Genomic DNA, 21,535 nt, shown 5'->3' on the forward strand with positions numbered 1-21,535 from the left:
AAGGCACACTTTAGTAGCGACCATTTCTGGCAACTTCTCTACCGGCTATAAACGAGAAATGCTTTAAGGATAGTTTTATCCGTCCTTTGAGTTCAATTGCCGATTGTCGAGGTTGCTTTTTAGATAGACAGAAATGTATCACTACCATGTTCTCACGTTGGGTTTTATTTGTATTTTTTTTTAGATGTTGGTGCAGGCTTTGTACGACTTCGTAGCGCAAGAATCCGGCGAACTGGACTTCCGACGAGGGGACGTCATCACGGTGACGGATCGTTCCGATGAGCATTGGTGGAATGGCGAGATCGGCAACCGGAAAGGACTGTTTCCAGCAATATACGTAGCACCGTACCATTCATAAAACATAAGTATTTTACTCGCCTCCTGGCGCACAGCACACCGTACATGCATACCCTCACACATATACACATGCCAGCCGCGGGGAACAAGCGAGCGGAATGGACAGCAAACGTGCAAAACTGCGAACCACGTCTCAACCGAGACAGAATGGGCAAAACTGCGAGCGCCCGCAAAACTACAAACCTTCCACAAAGGCTCCATCATCCCCACAGTTGGTGGGCGCATATATGCGCTCAGTTTTATAGTACAGTTTATACACGTTTTGAATACAGTAACCCCAACCCAACAGAAATTCAGATTATTGAACAGCAAGGAAGGTATTAGCCGTAACGAAAATGTCAACCATTAATAATTGCCAGCAGTAAGCAGTGTGTGTGTAAAGATCGCTAGGGGAATTGCAACAATTCGAAACTCACAACAATGGAACCTTCCCGTTTTTAGTATCTCGCCTCCTCTCTCTCTCTATCCACACACACACACACACACACGCACACATACACAAACGCAATACCAGGATTATGTTAATCGAGGCTGACGTTCGGGAACGGAATCACCGCAAATGATAAAAATCCCCTCCCTCCCCCCAAATCCCTTTAAATATTATATATTTTTTAAATGTGTAGAGAACAATGCAAAAGAAACGGAAAAAGGAAGGAAACAATGTAACGGAACAGCAACGTAAAACGGAGTACGCAATAGAAAACGTGCCAGGTGTCAAATGAACGGGAGAAGTTAGAAAGACTCGAAACATGCGAATGGAAGTGTTGTAATATGCTAGTTGTGTAGCAATCGGGCTAATATTGAACGTTAAAGTTAGGTTTACAGAAGGGAAAGAAAAGTAAAAGCAAAAAGAGCAGGACCGTAACCACCTTGTGTACCACGTCTCATAGAATATCACACAAATCAAAATGAGATCAAAAGATAGAACCTCACAAAAAGAGTTCGAAACCCCCCAATTCGAATAAGCGAAAGGAACATGTTTTATTGCTAGCCCTTTTTGCTGCAAATGCTTGCGTTAATTTGATCGATATCAAACCTATGCCGCAAACACACACAATCTCATTTTTAGATGCTTAGTTTAGAAACAGTTTTTTGTACAATCTTACACAATTTATACTCCTTTTTAACACACAGTGCATTTGGTTTGCTGTACGATCAGCATCCCATCGGGTCACGGCTTGTGTATGCGTGTGTGTGTGTGTGTGTATAGTTCAACTAGTACCGTTGAATGGAAATGTGTCCCCCAACCATTTTGTACTCATCCTTTTTGATGCACGTTGGCATTTGTTTCGGTTTTACAATCTCCCCAGTCAACCTTTGCTTGGTCATTTTCAAAATAATGGAGATGTTTCAAAAGGTTGAATTTGAATGTGATTTTGTAAACATCCTTTACCTGGTTTTACCCTGGTATAGATACAGCCAAGCGTGGGAAGTGAAACACAAATCAAAACCATAAAGTAAGCTGCATTTGCTGCAACATTTACAATTGTGGAAGCTCCACAAATTTGCGCAATATGTTTCCGTAAATTTCGTATCGAGTGTGTGTGTGTGTGTGCGTATTTGCCAAAATGAGACGATCGGATTTTTGAAACTTTAATTAAGCGTATTAAAAACGAAAACAAAACCAATCCCTCTAACGTACCGCAGATTGTGGAGCAACTGGCAATGCCGAAAACGAGCGCGTGATGTGTGGCGACTGAAGCGAACAGCGAATCAGATCGGAAGGAAAACAAGAAAGTATGAAGGTGAAAGAATAAATGAATCCTCAAGTGAACCCATTTGTATAAAGGTTAAGCATATTATCAAAATAGCGCATTTCTTCAAACAAGTGACATAATAAAGTTGAAAGAAGAACTCAAAAAAACAAACAAACAGCGAGACAAAGGAAAAACGAGCAAATCAATGGGAGATGAAACGAAACATGAGCAAACGACAAATGCAATGATGGTGAAAGTAGTTCGTACGTGTGAGGAGTGTGTATGTGCGTACCTTCTCGGGAAGTGCGAGAACCATATACTATCTAATTAGCGAGGCCACAAAATGAAACAACAACAAACGCTTGGAAGGTCGGAAGGACGGGAACGGACGGCGGCGAGAGAGACTAGTGGAGAAAAGTAGTAGTGAACATGGAATAAGAAAAAAAATTATTAAGAGCAAACAAGAAACAAACTAATAATAACACCAGAGATATAAAAATATTCGAAACCGAGTGTCCGGTTCGTGTGTTTCTCACAATGTCACACGACGATGTTAACATTGCATATTGCAAGGAAAAAGGTAAGTTACGCATTGATATTGTAATCAACGGCGGATCAAACGCCGTGTTGAGGGCCCCAAACAATTTGTGCCGATTGTGCGAGTTTTGGAAATTTAGCAGCAGAGTTAATTTATAGCACAAAATCTAATTAAAAAGGAAACAATTTGATCGAAAATATCCTTGGATTTTATATATCCTTGGTTATATAAAACATTTGTTTCTATTTGACTAGCTATATCGGCCCGATTACACGGCTACGCAAGAGAAGTATGCAGTGCACTCAAATTCCTTCTTCTTTATCGGCACGACATCCTCAGGATATTGAAGCCTACCATTTCTGGCTTTTTTTAGACGATTATATGAGATACCTAACGAGCCAAACAACGTCACGCTGAACATGTCAATATAGTCCCCAAAAACCCTGCAATAATAGCCAACGTGTGAGAAACTCTTCTGTCACGCGCAATGATAATACGTGAGAGCGGATCAGCAATATGCATACTGGAGGGGAATTGATGTCAGCTCCTGTTTTGGATGCTCTCTTGGTGTCGAAAATCTGAAAACAGCCGGTTTTGTATGGAATTTCGTATCAGCCGACGGTACGCAGCTGATTATCTCAGCCGTGCATACACACGCTACACATAGCCACACACGGCGATCGTATCGCTCGAATGGTGAGAGCGAGATCGGCTGCCGATGCTAAATGCGAGCACCGCGTGATAAGACTCCCACGTGATAAGACAGGTGTGCGAATGAGAGAGGCGATTCTTCATCTTGAAGAGAGCGATGGTGCGCGATGCAGGGTTCGCGTCGTATGTATTGACGAGCCCAGCTCGGTGTTGCTTTGTTCGGGAAAGGCTATATGCGTTGACAAGTTCGGTAGAGCTATCGAATGACCGTCAAATGTTGTTGCTGGCAAACGATAACTTGCCAATGACTATATTATATTATATTTTAGGAGATATTTGAGACAATTATATGAGATACCAAAACGAGCCAAACAACATCACGCTGACATGTCAATATAGTCCCCAAAAACCCTGCAATAATAGCCAACGTGTGAGAAACTCTTCTATCACGCGCAATGATAACACGTGAGAGCGGATCAGCAATATGCACGCTGCAGGGACATACATGTTACCTCCTGTTTGGGATGCTCTCTTGGTGTCGCAAATCTGAAACCAGCCCGTTTTGTATGGAATTTCGTACCGGCCGACGACGACGGCAAGTTTTTATGGAATTTCGGAAACGCATTTTTTTCATCGACTGGTGGAGATTTAAACGCATGCGCAAAAAACGAAAATAATGTGCGTGGAACGATCGACATGGTGAGGATGGAGTTCATAAAACAGAATCTTCAAAAATAACCACGTTTATCAAATAAAACACACCCATTATACTTACATATTGTTTTATCAATAAAAATACTTTCGGATGGTGCTTGTTGCGAAACGAAAATCGCGAATTTAAGAGTCGAAACACAATAATTAATTTGCATTGCTGTAAGTATTTTCAGTTGTTTGTTTGTTCGTTTTTTTATTACACTCTTGCCTTTACAACAAAGTATGTATGGTTTGTATGGAATTTCGTATCAGCCGGCGGAAAGTTTGAGCGAGATGAAGGATCCGCCCGCAATGATGACGGTCCAAGGACAATCCGTACGAAAGATGTTTTGCGGATCGATCGATCGACGCGCGACAGGAACCGATTCTTGTACCGGGACTATCATAGGAAAATTGGACAAATGTGGTTGCAGATCATTTCAAGGGCCTCAATGCCCTCAACCCCCTCCTTCATCGTTTTTAAAATTAGAGGCCCCAACTATAATTCCGCCCTGGGCCTCCAAGTGGATTGATCCTCCACTGATTGTAATCAAATAGGGTAAAATAGATATCATCATAATTCAGCGTAGAAAGCAGATAGAGCCCTGCAAATCGCCTAATCCCTCTGTTCAACATCCTTCGCAATACTGCTTCGCTACGGATTAGTAAATAGTTTCCATATTGTGGTAAATTAATTGCTGCCAGCTAAGCTTTTATTGAAGGAAAAGGAGAAAAAACTAACAAAATTATTGCTAAATCCAAAATCATCGCCCCATCCACGAGCCCACATTTTAACCAATCTTCTGCTATTAAACGCCATTTCTGCCGCTGCCTGCCGCTGTCCGTTCGGAAGCTTTCCGCCTGAAGTTCTCGGCAATGTATCGCCAGTACTTGCTGCGTATCTTGTCGTGCTGGTTGGCCATCGACTCGCACAAATCCTGCACCTTCTGATGATACAGTTCGGCTTCAGCATCATTGCCACCCGACTCGATCACATCAAAGTATTGCTCCTCGTACAGATCCACCAAGAACGCCAGCAGATACGGTGATCGGATGCCATCGTCATAGAGTGCCTCACAAAATTCGATCACGCTTGGGAACTGAGCTAGCTTCCCGGTGCCTTGCTGCAGCAGCCCGCGAAGAAAATTCCACGGGCTCTCATTGTTCTTGATGAGACCCACGCGCGTGATAACGTAGTTGACCTCTCGCTCGAGCACTTCCGGTGTAAAGCCGCCATGTTTAAGTACGAAAAACCGTTCGTTCCAGGCGGAATTATTGCGCATATCCTCCGATATTAACCGGTCCACGTAATGCAGCTCATCGTCGAACAGGCTAAGGAGAAAAAGAAGAACGACGGGCGGTTCATTAATAAAACAGACTTATCAAGCAAAATACACAAATGACACTAATCTACAGTCACGTAGCGCTACGGCCCGCAGTAGACAAACATCATTACGTGCGTAATGCAACGTACTTGTAATTTTTTATGACCCACTGCCGATGCTGCCATGCATGATAGTTCTTCGCATCCATGTCTAGAATGTTTTCGGTCAGCGCCAGCTCGCTCGACGCATCATCTAACCATTCCACGATAACACGACGATGGTGCCAAACTTGGTAATTTTTCGGATTGTCCGCAATAACTCGCCCAATGTAAGACAATTCTTCGTGCAGATCGGCATTGAGCGCTTTCAGTATGTCCCTACGGTACTGCCATACGGTATAGTTGGCTGCATTTAGCTTGGCTGCGTCCTTCGTCAGCTCCAGGGCACGCTGGGACTTCTCTTGTCGGGAAATGATCGCTCGCAGATATCCAAATACATCGTTAACTGCAAAAGAAAAGGCAGGATTTTGTGTGGAATCGTTCAAGGACAACAAAAATATGCATTTAATACTTACAGCGCTCACTGTACTGAATCATCACGACCGGATTCTCGCCATCGTCTTGTGGCAACGGGTCAAGATCGGACCATTCCGGCCGGCGCGAGTACAATACCCAATCGTCGGAAAAGTCTTCATCTGAACTGTTACCGTCTGCCATCGAGTAGGAACGTGCGTTTGTTTCTAAAGCTTAAAGAATGATTTTAACGATGCAAACCCGTATTTATTGCCGAAAACGGAGTGTGTTTTTGTATGTTTTTTTGTATTGTGCATGTTTTACAATCTGTCATCCGTTAAATATCAAGATATATGGAGAGAATGAGGTATGTTTGTTTCTGACAGTTGATAACCCAGACGGGCTAAACATTTTTACGCAGATAGCGTTAATTGCATAAAATATACTGTATATTTTTAGAGTTTAGAAGAAGTATATTTTTAGGAATTTATTTTTGTGAGTATATTTCCACAAATCCCATCAAGGGATTATTTATCTTGGCAAACTGTCTTTTTGACAGTAGTGCGACACTCGTCAAACGCAGTTCAATGGAGGGGAAAATCGCGTGATAGATTGTGGTGTGAGTGCATCCATCGCCAGCAATCATACGAAAAGAAAACCGTTCCATAGCTCGCCGTATTGGGCTGTGGAGGAATCGCGCGATTATTGTATCTAGACGTGCGAATATTGACGGTCTCCCGTGTTCCTTTGTCCCGTAGGCACCGAGTACTAGTGCGGAATACAGTAAAGTTCCTGCCGAAAGCTTTAAAGCGGGCCATTCTGCGTGCGTGAAACTTTCGCCCGTCATCGGTTGCGGGTGCTGCTGACGGGGTAGCAGTGCGTTTGTTAAGGGAAGTACAAAGCTGGCCTTTGCTTCCTTTCACATCCGTTTGGATGATTCACGGTCACGGGTGAAGAAGAAAAATTTCGCCGCTCCGGTTGTCTGACCCTACAACATAGCTGATGCTGTGCCGTGGTGCAGTGTAGTGCGGGATACGTGTGCCGTTCCGGGAAGATACTCAGCCGAAGTGTGCGACACGTTGTCATCATTGGCAGGGCAGATTGTTTGTCCGTGCACCAGGTGTGCGATGGTAGTGGAGAAGAAATCGCGGTGTAAAGTTCAGTGAGAAAATTCCTGTGGAGTATAGCACTTCCCGTTCCGTGCGCGGTGTACCCAGAAAGGGCGATTCGAAACCATCCGCAACCAACAACTGTCAGTTGGTGTATTGTTTTCAGTTTTTTTCCCGTACTACGGAACAACCGACAAAGTGAATAGTCTGTAGAACATCTCTCGACTTGGAATACACCAAACATCAGCGATGTATTTCTACAAGCAAAAGCTGCTGCATCCGGCGCAGCTAAAGAAGCTCTTTGAACACAAATATTCCTGCACCAATGTCAGCCTAATGGATCCGTTCCTGCAGCCCTGGTGGTGCTGGCTCGTATCGAAGGTGCCACTCTGGTTAGCACCAAATCTCATCACGACTGTAGGCCTGCTGATCAACATCGCCACTACGCTGATTCTGATCTAGTAAGTAACCCGACCGCATTGCCTACAGACGATTCAATTTAAACTTTTTTTTCCTACATTTTGTCCTTGACGACGACAGTATAAGGGCCAATCTTCGCACATCTTTGTATCGAAGTGAGGTGACATGTCTGAAACACGTAGAGAAGTTAGCGGCGTACGGTAGATAGCACGGGGTCGGCCTGCAGCGTAGTCGCAATTATGTAATTTCGCGAAGTATATCATCGCCAGATAAAACGAGAAGAAACGCGGAGCGGGCGGGCCTGGTTACAGTAACGGAAAAGTAGACGAAAATGAACCGAACCAAGCTGAGGGCGCACTCACTTTGCAAAGAGCGGTTGTTATACCTTCTTCGCCGCAAGGAACGCACTTGGGAGGGTTGTTTTAGCATCGTCATGGTTCAACAGGGATGGACTTGTTATTTGCTGGTCTGTTTTCTTTTTTACTAGTGCAATTCAATATTAGCTTTCCCTTTGCCAAGCCAGTTTCGCGTGCTTGATAAGCCAACAACGTGAACAATTACTTCCGCGAGTGGTTCTGCTGCATCGAAAATGGTGAACTTTTCCGTTTCAGGGAAATGATCACGTTGAATTTATTACGGGAAAGAATTCCAATTCGACCCATCTCTACGCTGTTGCGTGCTATGCGTTTCCAAGGAAACGAAACTGCTACTGTTTTTTGTGTGTTGTACCATAAAAAACCCCGCCGAAAGCAACGTAACACGCGTGTACTTTATTTTTGCTACATTTTTAATTCTCTCTCTCACACACACTCTTTCCTTTTAACGTTGATTGTGGAAATAAAAAGTACGCACAAGCAGGCAACAAGCACGAAAACAACGGCGGAGGAAAGTTGAGTTTGGGTCTCGGTACTCAACAGATATTGAAATGTCGAATTTAGATGTGTCGGGGTTAGTTGTTTGATACATTAGTTAAGGGTAGATAAAAAATGTTTACTTCGCAGTGGATTGTTTGTGCTTGGTATTTATTAAATACATAGTCCACCGGAATGCGGCTTAACTAGCCATCATTTAAAGAGGATAGGGCATTATTACAAAATAAGCTGACACCATAGTTCTTCTAAAGACAACAAATAATGACCAACGGACGGGGACACCCGACGATGTAAGATAATGCTAACGCAAGGAAAATGATCATCCTATTAATCCTTCATCTCACCTTCACTTACGAATCTCAACACACTTTATTAATATACGAGCAGGAAAGATCGTTAATAAAAGACATGAAATCCAAACCTCAACGGTTTCTAATCAGTTGTGGGTTGGCATTTCATGAATAGATACTTCTCCTGAATATTCAGTGATTGAAATTAATTTATTTTGTTTATTGATCTTACACTTTATATCTTATATGATTTTAATATTTATACTCGAAATATCTCACAAGTAGAATGTTGTTCTCTCCTGTACATGATCCGATCGTCCGATCGTATCGACCAGTTGTGGGTATATAAAATTCTATTTTGGAATTTGAGAGCATAGAGTTCTTTTCACAACTCGGAAATCGAGACCTCTAAGATTGGCCTAAGGTAATTTTCGTATGAAGTAGAGACTCCCGCACCAAGAGATAGCGTTGCTCTCATTCGTAGGATATTTTCTCATAACAAACCTCCCTCAAAACATCCAAGGTTGACTCCAAACCATTCTCTTCGGCTTTGTAATTCTAGTGACTAACATATTGCAATTCTTTCCGTGTCATTGCAGCTTCAGCCCAACCGGGCGAGAGGAACCACCCAGATGGGCTTCAGCGCTTTGTGGTTTCGGGCTGTTCATCTACCAAAGTCTGGATGCGATCGACGGCAAACAGGCGCGCAGAACCAATTCATCCTCGCCGCTTGGCGAGCTGTTCGATCACGGCTGTGACTCCATATCGACTGTTTTCGTCGCCCTGTCGGCGTGTATCTCCGTCCAGCTTGGTTACTACCCGCGGTGGATGTTTTTCCAGTGTTTCTGCGCCATGACGCTGTTTTACTGTGCCCATTGGCAAACGTACGTGTCTGGCACGTTGCGTTTCGGGCGCATCGACGTTACCGAAGCACAGTGCACGATCATCGGCATCCACATGATATCGGCTGTGTTCGGTCCCTCGATCTGGATGACGAAGGTAAGCAGTAGTGCGTAGGAACCGGGATGTCTGACAGTTAAATTCTTCATTTCAGCATAGCGAAACAATTCACGGAGCATTAAAAGCAGTGTGTTAGATCTGGATACTGGATCTGGGCGGTCTCTTGATCCATCTTGAAGCTGCAAGGAAATTTCTCAACGTTTGGTCCGAAACGACACACTAAAGGTGACCATGATCTCACCCTTGATTGATTGGACCTTGACTCTCGCTGATATATTGGATAGTTGCGAAGTTGGGGTATGATGTGATAGCACAAATTGCACCTACACTTTATTAGCCACAATTGCTACCGGGTCTATCTAGCCGGGACGGTTGCGGTTTTTTTTTGGCGAATGAAAGTAAGATAAATACCACGGTTCGTTACGGATACATTATCGGACCATAGCTTGTCGATTTTGATCCATTTAGGCAAACGTATAATGGGACATTGCAGTGCAGTTTTCGAATGCATTGTAATGAAGTAGGTGTATTACCATTTTTTGTTGTTTTGTTCTCACATTATGCAAATGGATAATAACTTGCGTGGAAAGCACTGTGCGGCGAGTCCCATAATCATCCCCTCTTTCACTCTTTCTCGCTTTGGCCGGTGCTCTAGATATTGCGTGTCTGAGCACATGGTGTGATGATGTTGTTTTTTTTTAATTCGTTTATGTGTTTGTGTTTGGTACGGAGGAACGGACTACCACAATCTTTGCGCGTGAAGTCGACGCATCGCATATCGCGCCGTACGTGTTCAAAGTACAGCCTAGCGGACGGCTACTCCCTTCCAACGTACATCAAAACGCACAAATACACAAATCAAGCATTACATTACGGGGGGGTTTCTTCCACACCTGACTTATTGCTCTTTTATTCGTTTTCATAAACCTGTAGACTCTTGGAGGTTTCCGTTTAGGGAGGGTTTTTATTACTTTTTTTTGGGATTATCACACCATAGTGCCAATCGTTCGATGGCGCTTGTCGATAATGCAATGTGATAAGGTAGTACGTAATGCAAAAGCAAAAACTTTACGTACATATATAGATATGTCTCAACCACTGCAGAGGAGTGGTCCGATTTAGTGGTTCAATTCAAAGCGTAAATACTGTTTGTACAAACATGCTTATTTCTGACCATCGAACCGTGTTTGATTGGGGTTGAGTGTTGTCGCTCTTATCAGCGCATGATTTTCTTTCCGCTCGTTTCTTTTACCTTCTACCTCCGTATGATGAAAGATGTCAATCAGTACAATTGTTCCGTTGTACAATAGGTTAAACGCTGACTTCGTAATTTAGGTGTTGATTTTGCATCTGCGATGTAGCATAATAATATGCAAATATTTTGGGAAAGTAGTAAGTAATGGTATAAACTTTACTTATTCACAAAGCTGTACCATGTAGTTAACTGGAAGCTCGATTAGGATGAAATATGTGATTTCCCAGTTAAAGGTAAATTAAATCTATAACCTCCAAATGGTACAACCACAAACAAAATTTGCAATCGTAACATCCAGATGAAAAGCTATAAAAACGAGAAAAATTGAATGCGTAGTTTATAGACGATAAATCCTGATTGAGTTTGTTACCACCGAATGTCGTGCCCTGTGAAAAACGTAAATAATCGCACGGTTTCGAAACATCAAAATATTTCATCGCACAGTTTTGAAACTGGATTGTTCAACGAAATCATAAAACTGAACGTGAATCTCTCACTTGCCTTCATTTTCACAAAAATTGGAGTGTGAATTTCAATTACAAACCATAACCCATATATTTTTTCCATGTTATTGATGATCAGTTTCTAGGTGTGTCGCTAGGAGATCTTTTTTTTATTTTAGAAATAGATTAATTGTTTGTAATGCTAACGGAAAAGTTCGAAACGCTCGAATAATCTTATGTTTACCAGTTCTCAGTGGTGGTTTTCGAATTTGAATTGTATTTGTAAACTTGCACTAAGTGAGATACACGCGGTATATTTGCAGATACGTAGATAAAGACCTTTGAATTTGACAGATTAGTTAGTTAATAATACAAAATTGAAGGTTATGCCTTCCAAATTTAATGATTTCTTTAAAAAAAAGTAAGCTGAAATGTTTGAGATTTTGTAGTAAAAACAATATTGCAACCGGATTCAACATACGCGAATTTCGATCTCGTGAAGACTCTATATGTAAAGTGTGTTCTTTGGGATCTTTTAAATTACACATATTGGCATATTGGATTTTGACCTGAACGTTGTCCTTGCTTGAAGTTTACGGTCCAAAGGATATTAGACCACATGGCTTACGTATTGATTGGCAACACGCCACGACATTGTTGCCTAAATTCCTATAACAAACTCCTGTTTAATCTACGATTTCTTATCGGCACATCTAGACCATGGATACCCCTCATGAACCTCTCATCTGTTTGCCAAGTTTCAATAATTATAAACCTCTTTCTATATTTTTAACCATTTCTTTCCAAATCCGGCTCCTCGCATAACTCAAACCTTCCGCGCAACTCCTCGGTACCCTTTTTTCGAAACGAATCGAATGGTAAACATTCTCTTCCCCGCCACGTGCAGATCTTCGGACAGCTCGAACTGTGGAGCTCGATGGCGATCATGACCATCCTGTGCGGTGGTTGGTCACTGTTGGAGTTCTTCTCGGTGATCCGAGCCGGCGGTGTCGGTAAAAACGGATCAACGGTCGCCGTAAGTTCATAAGTTTGCCAATACCCATTCCTTCTTTCACTCAGTCCCTCCTTGACTACTGCGTCCCACTATTACCAAACTCCCTGGTCCAATTTATCAGCGCAATATAATGTTCTCCTATGGCATTATATTTGTCTAACCGGTCCTGTCTTACCAATGACAAGCGTATAACTGTCAATTTTAAAGACTTTTCTTTCTTCAGCCGTATGCACCCTTTACTGCTACAAAATATTCTGACCGATAAAAACCCATCTTAAGACCGATCAAATGCCGAAATGAGACTATCCATGACGTTAACAGTTTTTAAAAAACGAACCTTCAGCGCCTGATCCTTAGCATGCTCTTACATGCGTATTTTTGGTTGTGTTGTTTTCGTCTACCCAAGCATGCATCCTAGTCCGGGGAAGAATTTGTCGCATGTCCCGCGAACTTGTAACTTTTTATGTCGTGTTTTTTTGTTGTCGCTGTTATGTTGTGGGTTGTTTTTTTTCGTTTAAAAGGTAAATCGATTCACGCCCACATTTTGCGGATTTGGGGGGTGGAATGGGGGTGATCGATTGTGGAAGAACCATGCTCTGACGATCGCTGCATGCCTTTTGCAATGTGTTTTCATACCGTGGGTTTGGGGTTGTCTTATATGTTATACTCGTGCGATGCCTGCCGCGGTTTGCGAATGCCTGCCTGTGATTAAATGCTCTGTATGTGATAACTCTTTACCTTCTGTTTCATCGTGTCTTTTATATGTTTTTTGTTTAATTTTTCAGTGTTTTTTTCTTTTTCCTCTAATTCTTTACCATATTCTGACTGTTGACCTTTTAACGCTTCTATTTCGTTCTATTTGTTTTTTTTTCTCTTTCTCTTGTTTGTTGTTTTTTTTTCCTTCTTCTTGTGCGCATTTTTTGCCCCGTATCGTATGATCCTGCTACTTACTTACACACAGATACCGATCATCGGTGGCACCTGGAACCACACCGTGTGTGCCTTCTTTACGTTCGGATTTGTTCAAATGTTCGTCACCTTCTGCCAGAGTTTTCGCGCCGGTGGCGTTGGCAAGAACGGGTCCACCGTTGCTGTAAGCATCTTTCTCGATGTGTTACTATCTACCGAAACCATTCACTCTTCTCTGCATCCCTTACTTCCTGTGCTCTCCCTTTGCTCTTAATTGATCATTTATTCAACTATTTTCCGTTCCCAAACATCATTTGTACTCACACCGATTGTTCTAACACGAAAGTACTAATGCGGGCGGCAACTCTACTCAGTAAATGCAGAACAAGATGGCAGATTAACACGTGATAAACACAGGGCAAACTCAACAACATGTTTTATATCAACACACGGTACAGTGGTAGGTTTAGTAAGTGGTTTTAGGTTAGCGTACCTGTTGGTCTACTCGAATGGAAGTTGAAGTTGGTAAAGAAACCAGTGCCGACGTTGAATAATTTTGAGTTACTTCGTTCGTTTATTGTTCTGTGCCCGTGTTTGATTGAATCCTTTACTTTACAGATTATATGCACATATCTTTTTTCTTTATATCAATAACATTCTAGGGCAAATTGTACTACTCTCGTTTATATCTTCTTCCAATATTACGGAATATATTGTGTTACATAATTATCGAAATGGTTTTTTCTTTCTTTTTACTCATTTTTCCAATCTTCTTGTTTTTTCTTCTTTCTTTTCTCTTCTCATTATTTGCTGCTTTCGTTCTCTTCCTTTTTTTTATCTCGCGTCTGCGCCTGCAACTCGGTCTTCTTGTCCTTGGCTTCCATTTGGTTTTCGCTTGCAAATTTAACAAACCGTTTTCCAAAAACGATTGGAGATAATTCTATTACTAAAACAAATAAAACAACAACCCCCCATTTGGTACTTAATCGTCCTTGTTACTACTACTACTACTACTACCACTACCCTAACTTCAACCACGTGGCCCTACCCAACACGGCCTCAACAACGAACGCCCAACAGCTGCCGTTGATGGGGGGCATCGACGTTAAGACGATCCCGCTCTACTTTGCCGTGTTTGTGTTCGGGCTGCTCGCGTATCAGAACTCGGCCGTTATCTTTACCGGTGGCGTGGGCAAGAATGGATCAACTGTCGCTGTAAGGCCACTAATCTATGTGTGTGTGTGTTTGTGGTGTGTGTTTAACATGTGTGTAACGTGTTTCTGTATGCGCTGAGTGTGCTATGTTAGATTGGTCCTTTTTTCATAACTCAACCACTTACCGTTGTTATATGTTTGGTTTTTTTGTAAGCAATTAAATGTTCCTGTTGCTGTCCCCTTTAGCTAGTCCCTCGTACGCTAGCTTTATATTGTCGAATGGAAGTAAAGTGTCCTCTCGCTTGATTTGATTATGTGCCGATAGTTCGCTAATTGTAGGGTTTCACAGGTCAGAAAGCAAATGTCTTCATTACACGTTCTACAGAGCTGAGCATTGTTTTTCCTCATGTTCATAAAAGAAGATATAAACTCAATATGTACGAAAAATCCATAATTTTTTTTTTATTTACTCGCAACTTGGAGTTCCCAGATAGATAATTTGTCAGAAAAAAAAGCAAACTAGTACCAGCACTTACAAATAATTAAGTTAAAGCTCAAATAGTAGATACATTTCCTCAATCGGTACCTAGTAGCGTTGGGTGAATCTTGTTCAGATTTATTAATATGAATGAGTCCTGGAAAGCATTAGTCTGAATGTCTATTATTAGTCTCTATTATTGGCCGGAATTATACTCTATGCCAGTTTTTATAGGGAATCCTCAAAGAATAATGAATCCTTATAGAATTAGTCCATAATGATAAAACAATCATTGCTCGCCAAAGAATCATGTTTTTATGTATCTATCTGCTTGAACAAGTGTTTCTACACAGACAAAACAACCCAATTTGCAAATTTATTTTTATTTCATTATTTTGTATTGATTCTTTGATTAATTTAGTAATAAAGTAGTAGAGACATTAGTAAAGCAGTTATAACTATTTTTTTAGGAGAAATAAAGCAGATTAGTAAATGGAAAATGTTGAAACTTGAGGATGTGTGACAATGTCGAGTGCTGTAGAAGTGTAATGTTTCACATTTAATTGATATGTTTCTGACCTGTAAGAATATTACGTTATTCGCTGTTTTCGCGCTTCACTGTGACGTCAATTTATAGCAAACGGGTTTCTGTCTCATTCCTATCGTCTCTCGAATCAGATCGTTTGTTTTTCCATATTTTTCAGAGCATTTTTGTTTATTTGCACACTTTATACAGTAGTTTTATATTCCTTATCGTGTTCGTTACTGTTGCGTTATTTCGTGGCTCGCAATGCATTACATTAAAGATAGAAGTTCATGCGTGAATTTTGCAACGAACACAACCTTACCGCGAGGTTAATATAATCATTCAATTTCCATAAAGTAAACCAATCATAATGTTGACCTTTATCAATCAAGAAGCTGATCGATGATGGGACGAAGTGATATACAAAAAAGAAACGTTAAATGCAGGGGTTTTCAATCGTCTTGCTCTTTGCGTCCTAACATTGGTCAAAACACACATATAACTCGCGCACTCTTCCTTCGGGGTCACTGTTCTTGATGAAGAATTGCGCTAATAATTGCTTGAGTGAGTGTGATGCTAAGCTGGTTGTAGTATTTGTTTTAAAGGCCACAAGAATTATATTAGTAGATGACAAACAAAAAAAAACACATGACACCTGATTCGGGATTTTCATTAGTGAAACAGCTTTTTGTGGGCGGTTTTTGGATGACTAATTACAAAACAAAAATTAAACAGACTTACAACTCTTACAAAATGGACATTAGAACAACAGCTAACAATGTTTGAAACAAAAACAAAGGTTTTGATTTTATTTTACTGACACGGTTACCAAGGATCGGCGTTGTTATAAGGTTAAAGAGAAAAAAATCAGCAGAACTCCTAACACTTTCTCAAATTGGAAACACTATTTTCCTGTTCCTATCCTATTGAAATATTTATAGATCAAAACTCCTTAACCATTATATGATATCACTCACCCCGCTGTACAATTGGCATATTGAATTTTCATCAGCTCATTTAAACTCAAAACTAAATTATTCGTTACTAACTTAAGCTACAGGAAATTAACGAATATAAATAAATAATTTGTCAAATGTAAATCAGTAATGTTAACGTTGCCAGTGAATTCAACCATGATGGTGTAAATAACATTTTTTGCTTTTGTGATTTTGACTGTGTTTTGCTATTAGTTAATTTGTTAAAAACAAAAAAGACAGATCACATTACACCATTGTCAATTTTTTAAAAATTTTTGTTTGCTAGAACACATTGCAATTACATATATTTAGTTCTAATAATACATTTGCTTCATCCGTTTAAAAAAAAAACATATTAATAATCATCCTGTTTCCTTACCTTCTATGCTTGTTAATGCCATAACCCTAAGTATGCGCATTAGTCCATTACTCGCACCGCGTGTATTTGGACGTGTTGTGTACTTTTCCTTTCCTTTGAAATTTTCCCTTTTTCCGCTTGTTTTGGAGTAAGTACGCTTCTGGACACTGTACTAATTGTGAATTTTTTTATTCTACTTTGCATTCCTATGCATCACTTACCAATGCTCTCCCTTTCGCGGGCCTCCCCCTGGTACTACTGAACCACCTTTCACGTTTGGGGCCCTTTTTTGTTGGGTCGTGCCCCCCAAAACAAACAAAACAAACTAAATCTGCAAACCATTAGGGCACGAGCGTGCTGTCACCGATCATCCCGTTCCTGTTCGTCGTAGTACCAGCGTACGTGATCTCGCAGAAGTCAACTGATCAGATATACGAAAATCATCCTGCCCTGTACATAATGGCGTTCGGGATGATTACGGCCAAGGTGACGAACCGGTTGGTGGTAAGTGGAAAGCTAGGATGCATCGCTTGTAAGTTTCTGAATATTTAATGAATAATTGCGTTTTTTGTTTAATTCTATTTTAGGTCGCCCACATGACGAAGAGCGAAATGGAATACCTCGACTGGGGACTAATTGGACCACTGTGTCTGTTTCTCAATCAGTACTTCAACAGCTTTCTACCGGAATACTACGTGCTGTGGTTCTGTTTGCTATGGTGCACTATCGATCTGATACGATACTGTGGTCAAGTGAGTGGTCAATTCTACACCCATGGTGTACCTGTCTGTACAGTTTCTACATTGCGCTAATGCATTTATACTCGATTTTAGGTGTGCCTGGAAATTTGTGACTACTTGAAGATCGAACTCTTCCGCATACCCTACCCACCAAAGCCCGTAATGACATCACAAGGTACGAACCCTCCACAGCATCACCACCAACACCACCACAACCATCACAATTACGATAACAAGAACGGTACGCATAGTTTAGCCAATAACAACCAACAGCACCAGCAGTCAGTGACGTCCTCGCAGCAACAATCGGCCAACAGAAAGCAAACGCGTGCCAGCAGCAGAAAGCAAAATTCCGCACAGCACCAGTGAGAACGCGGGTTGCGCGTAAAGCTCTTTTGGCACATACGGATGGGATTTTAACTTTGGTGGGGTGGGTTGTAATGTAGGATATCAGCTTCGGGACGCCTAGGGTAGCAAAAAGGAGAAAAAATAGGTCGTCTTGATGATTAGGCAAATCAATAAGCTTTATCGTACACTGTTAAACTCGCAAAAGCGATCACAAGGGATTCGCTGTAAGGCTGCAATTATCGCTGCACCTTAAGCGACACTCACGCAACACACATCTACACGCTCGCGCAATCCTTTTGCACTAAAGCTGTTGCTGGAAGCCGGCAGATGTCAACCACCTGTTGGGTGTCAATGTTTTTGCTACGGCTCTTTCTGCTGCAGACGAATTAATTTATTTCCATCACAAGAAAAAAAACACACTTTCTTAATGGATTTAGTAAATGTCCCAAGCTCCCTTGGGAAAGTATCATATAAAGGTGCTACCAGTGTAGCAAATTGCAGTCAAAGTCTAACTACACGTGACTGTCATCTATAAGTGTGGTGTGTTCTTGTCGTGTGTGTGATGCGATGTATGATGCGTTGTCTATTTGGCCCCTCCACTATCAACTGTGTCTCCCATAAGCTTAAAAATCTTCCGTTCGTGCTAGCTTTCATCATGGTCAGTTGTTAATGGTTCTAACGTTAGGTTGTTATTGTTTGTGCTCTTTGTTTCGTTTTACTTTCGTTTACGTGTTATGTTAATATTCTGTTTTTCGTACCGTAACTAAACCATAAATTGCGTATGGTTTTGCTCACACTTTAATACGAGTAGTAACGGATTTTTCCGTGGCTGTAAACTAAAACGTACACACAGTTAGTGTAGCATGAAGTGATGCTATAGGAGAGCACTGTTAAATTAGCGACCGTCAAAGACAGAGGAAAGTAAGCGCAGACGTAGTGGCTTATTTATGGGGCTACTAAAAGGGTGGATGCCGTAGGAAATTTTGTACGTAAACTAAGATTGCGTTAAGCATCGTATTGAACTACACCGCTGCAAATGCCCATTAACGGGCCTTTAGCCCTACCAAAAAGCATCATTATAGTGATGCTTTTCAAAATTAACGTATGTGCGATGTTGTTGGAACATATTTTTTTTTTTATAGAGATAATCTTTTAAAAGTGCCGCGTGATCAAGTAGCGAGGGAGAGATTTTTTATTCGAACGATCGTTTCGTGACACGCGCGGAAACTGGATAAGGGAATGATACAATTTTCAATTCGTAAAAGGTTGTGTGCAGTAATAAAGCAGCATGTAAAAATATCCATGCCAGTAGATTTGAGTGAAAGCAAATTGAAGAAAATAGAAATACAGTAAAATGCGTTGTATAAAGGAGTCAGTACATATGTTAGGCGCAGGTTCACGCATCATGATCAACGTCATGATCGCGTGTTCATTATTGACGGGTAGTTGTGGTAGGATGACAGGAGGTACATATAAACAATGCAATGCAACCGTGTGTGATCGTTTAATAATTTCGTTTGTTACATATCTAGCCCGTGTTTGGTTTGATAATCCTCAAAGGAAGGAGAGTGGTTAACGGGTGTGATGATAGCGTCACCATAACAAACGCCAAATGAAAACAGAAAACAAAATATTTGAAAATTACTGCGTGGAAAATATAATGGTAGGAAAAAAAATGATACGAAAATTAGTCGAATCACACTCCCATGTATGACTATTGCTTCTTACGCGAGAAAAGAATCCTTTCAAAACAATACTGTTTTACTGCGGATAACATCCCCGTTTTTCCTCCCGGGGAGCCAGTGGAAGAGAGAAAAGATCTTTTGTGTGTGTGTATGTGTGTGTTTTTCAGAGAGAAAACATTCATCCTCTGTTTTGTAGCATTAATCAGCGTGTAACGCCTTTACCGTTTGTATGTATGTGACTGACATACCATAATGTCCCTCCATGTACACACACACGAGCCGGCGCATATTTTTTACCGACTTTGCTAGGCATTATCTGAAAAAAAAAACAGAACCGCGAAAGGTTAGTAACAATGTAATGAATTAAAAATTCGAGTTCCTCCCTTATCCTTTTTTGTTATGCGTGTTGTGTGTGTGTTTGTACTCTTATACTGCGTTTTGCGACATCGAATGTCTTCTTTCAATGCTGTGGTTTTTTTCTGTTTTTTTTAAAGGATTTTGTTTTTGTTTTGTTATTACTTTGTTTATACGTAACGTTTCATCACGTTGTAGTCTGAATATGATAAGCACACATCCTTTATTGATTGCATTCTCCTTCTGTCAAGGAAGTAACCAATCTTTGCCTTGTTTAGTTAAGAAAACCAATTAACATGTTTTTGTATTAGGTTCTTAGCATGATTCGTGGCATTATATAGTTAATTATATCTATACATTTATTTTTTTTTCCTATTCTTATATTTTATTCGAACAATAGTTTTTGTTTACAAATTTTACTCAATTAAAATACTGTTGTAAAAAATGATTTACAACGCCATTTGGATTAAAATGCCACGATTTAAGCTACAGACCCAAATATGTTCAGAGCATGATTTCTAATGTCTTACTAACAGTTAGGATATAAGTTGACACCTTTCCTCTATCTCTATATATAGTAGAATCACAAGTTAACAGATTACGTGTTCATGTAAGAGGTTCGTTCACACTCCCGCCTAACTTTAACTCTCCGTGTGTTTCGTTGTGTGTAGCGTTGTATGTGCGTGATGTTCTTGTGCGTTTTCAGTACCGATCAACGGGACGAATAGCCGTAATCGCATCGCAGAGGACATCTCTTTCCGGCTTTTAACTACGTTGTGTTTGTGTGTATCTGTTTGTATTTGGTTTTCTGTTTAAGTATTAAGTATTTAAGTATAAGCGAAAAAAAACACGAAATCTTTAAATCATTGCTTCATAGCGCGTATAACATTGTAGTTATAGTTAGAGGTTTATAGAATGATCACTTAAAATTTAATATTGTTTTGCTGTATTATGATATGTGATATTAATTCTACTTTCTTTCGTTTGTCACTTCTTTTCTTCCGTTTTTCCAACAACATTTCTTTCGCGATAAAGAAATAGAAGAGCTAGAACATCAACAGTCACTCATCAACAACAACCGACGTTCGTATCCGACGACGCCAGTACGCAACCTGACGGTGCCACCGGGATTGGGCCTTCGAACAGCATCGGAGGATAGCTCAAGCCCACGGATTACGCCGAATTCATCGCCACGCAAGCCACATCGCGTTTAGCTGAGTGAGAATTCACGCATGTACAGAAAAGGCCCGACATAAACCGGCACCACGCAGTAGCAGCGATGGGATAAGGTTTGGAATGGTGGTTGTGGTGATGGATAGAAATTTAATGCTTCACACTTGCCAAGGTTACGTGTCTGCAGGGAATGATACCTAGAAACATGATTCTGTTTCGCTTAGACCACAATGTTACTGGCCGTCAGGAGGGTGCTTTAGATTAGATGGTGACGATACTATGGTTCTATACATTGTATCAGTTGCCAACAAGTCTCCCGTCTCGAAAAAGCAACCAACAACTAACATTTAGCCGGTGCCGAACCCGGTACGGACAACGAAAAATCTGCTTAAATCAGTTTAGGTAATTAAATCGCCGGTATCATAAAAGGAAACAAAGTGCAAGTGCTCTAAATTAACTAAGCTTGTCCTGCATCCGGAAGAAAAACAAAGGAAACAACCGTGGCACAGTTCCGCATGCGTATAACCATTCGGTGATACTAGAATGTAGTTGTACAAGAAAAGAAACCCGGCATCACCACAAAGCCAACTCACAAATGCTAGAGCTAAATGCAGCAAACATCTTCACCACCTCCAAACCCAAACAGAAGAGATTGAGCTAGATTTATTAGTGTATACTTCGGTGCGAGACAACTAA

General features: G+C 41.0%; 3 protein-coding genes across 8 annotated transcripts in view; 2 read left to right on the forward strand and 1 right to left on the reverse strand.

The window, feature by feature from the left end:
• Window positions 1-2,536, forward strand: part of LOC128296949 (growth factor receptor-bound protein 2) — a 37,696-nt gene extending 35,160 nt beyond the window's left edge. For both annotated transcript variants that reach the window (XM_053032484.1, XM_053032485.1), the window contains exon 5: window positions 185-2,536. In XM_053032484.1, the coding sequence (XP_052888444.1) occupies window positions 185-358 (174 nt within the window). In that variant the 3' untranslated portion in view covers window positions 359-2,536. The remainder of the gene's footprint in view (window positions 1-184) is intronic.
• Window positions 2,537-4,508: 1,972 nt separating this feature from the next.
• Window positions 4,509-6,064, reverse strand: LOC128297342 (protein farnesyltransferase/geranylgeranyltransferase type-1 subunit alpha). The gene is made up of 3 exons (XM_053032967.1): window positions 5,836-6,064; window positions 5,411-5,765; window positions 4,509-5,268 (listed from the first exon to the last, which is right to left on the reverse strand). The coding sequence occupies exons 1-3, from the start codon at window positions 5,975-5,977 to the stop codon at window positions 4,746-4,748; spliced, it is 1,020 nt and encodes a 339-aa protein (XP_052888927.1). The 5' UTR covers window positions 5,978-6,064; the 3' UTR covers window positions 4,509-4,745.
• A 268-nt stretch (window positions 6,065-6,332) lies between these two features.
• Window positions 6,333-21,278, forward strand: LOC128309448 (cholinephosphotransferase 1). Of its 5 annotated transcripts, none has more exons than XM_053045840.1 (7): window positions 6,333-7,343; window positions 9,064-9,463; window positions 12,030-12,158; window positions 16,885-17,043; window positions 17,127-17,291; window positions 17,373-17,454; window positions 20,702-21,278. In XM_053045840.1, the coding sequence occupies exons 1-7, from the start codon at window positions 7,132-7,134 to the stop codon at window positions 20,878-20,880; spliced, it is 1,326 nt and encodes a 441-aa protein (XP_052901800.1). In that variant the 5' UTR covers window positions 6,333-7,131; the 3' UTR covers window positions 20,881-21,278. The 5 variants fall into 5 exon arrangements, with proteins under 5 accessions (XP_052901800.1, XP_052901798.1, XP_052901802.1 ...); XM_053045838.1 differs by lacking the exon at window positions 12,030-12,158 and adding an exon at window positions 14,127-14,261 and having other exon boundaries at window positions 17,373-17,520; XM_053045842.1 differs by lacking the exons at window positions 12,030-12,158; window positions 20,702-21,278 and adding an exon at window positions 13,099-13,230 and having other exon boundaries at window positions 17,373-19,642.
• The last annotated feature ends 257 nt before the right edge of the window (window positions 21,279-21,535 follow it).

Source organism: Anopheles moucheti, chromosome 2, assembly GCF_943734755.1.
Source record: "Anopheles moucheti chromosome 2, idAnoMoucSN_F20_07, whole genome shotgun sequence".
NCBI classification, from domain to species: domain Eukaryota; kingdom Metazoa; phylum Arthropoda; class Insecta; order Diptera; family Culicidae; genus Anopheles; species Anopheles moucheti.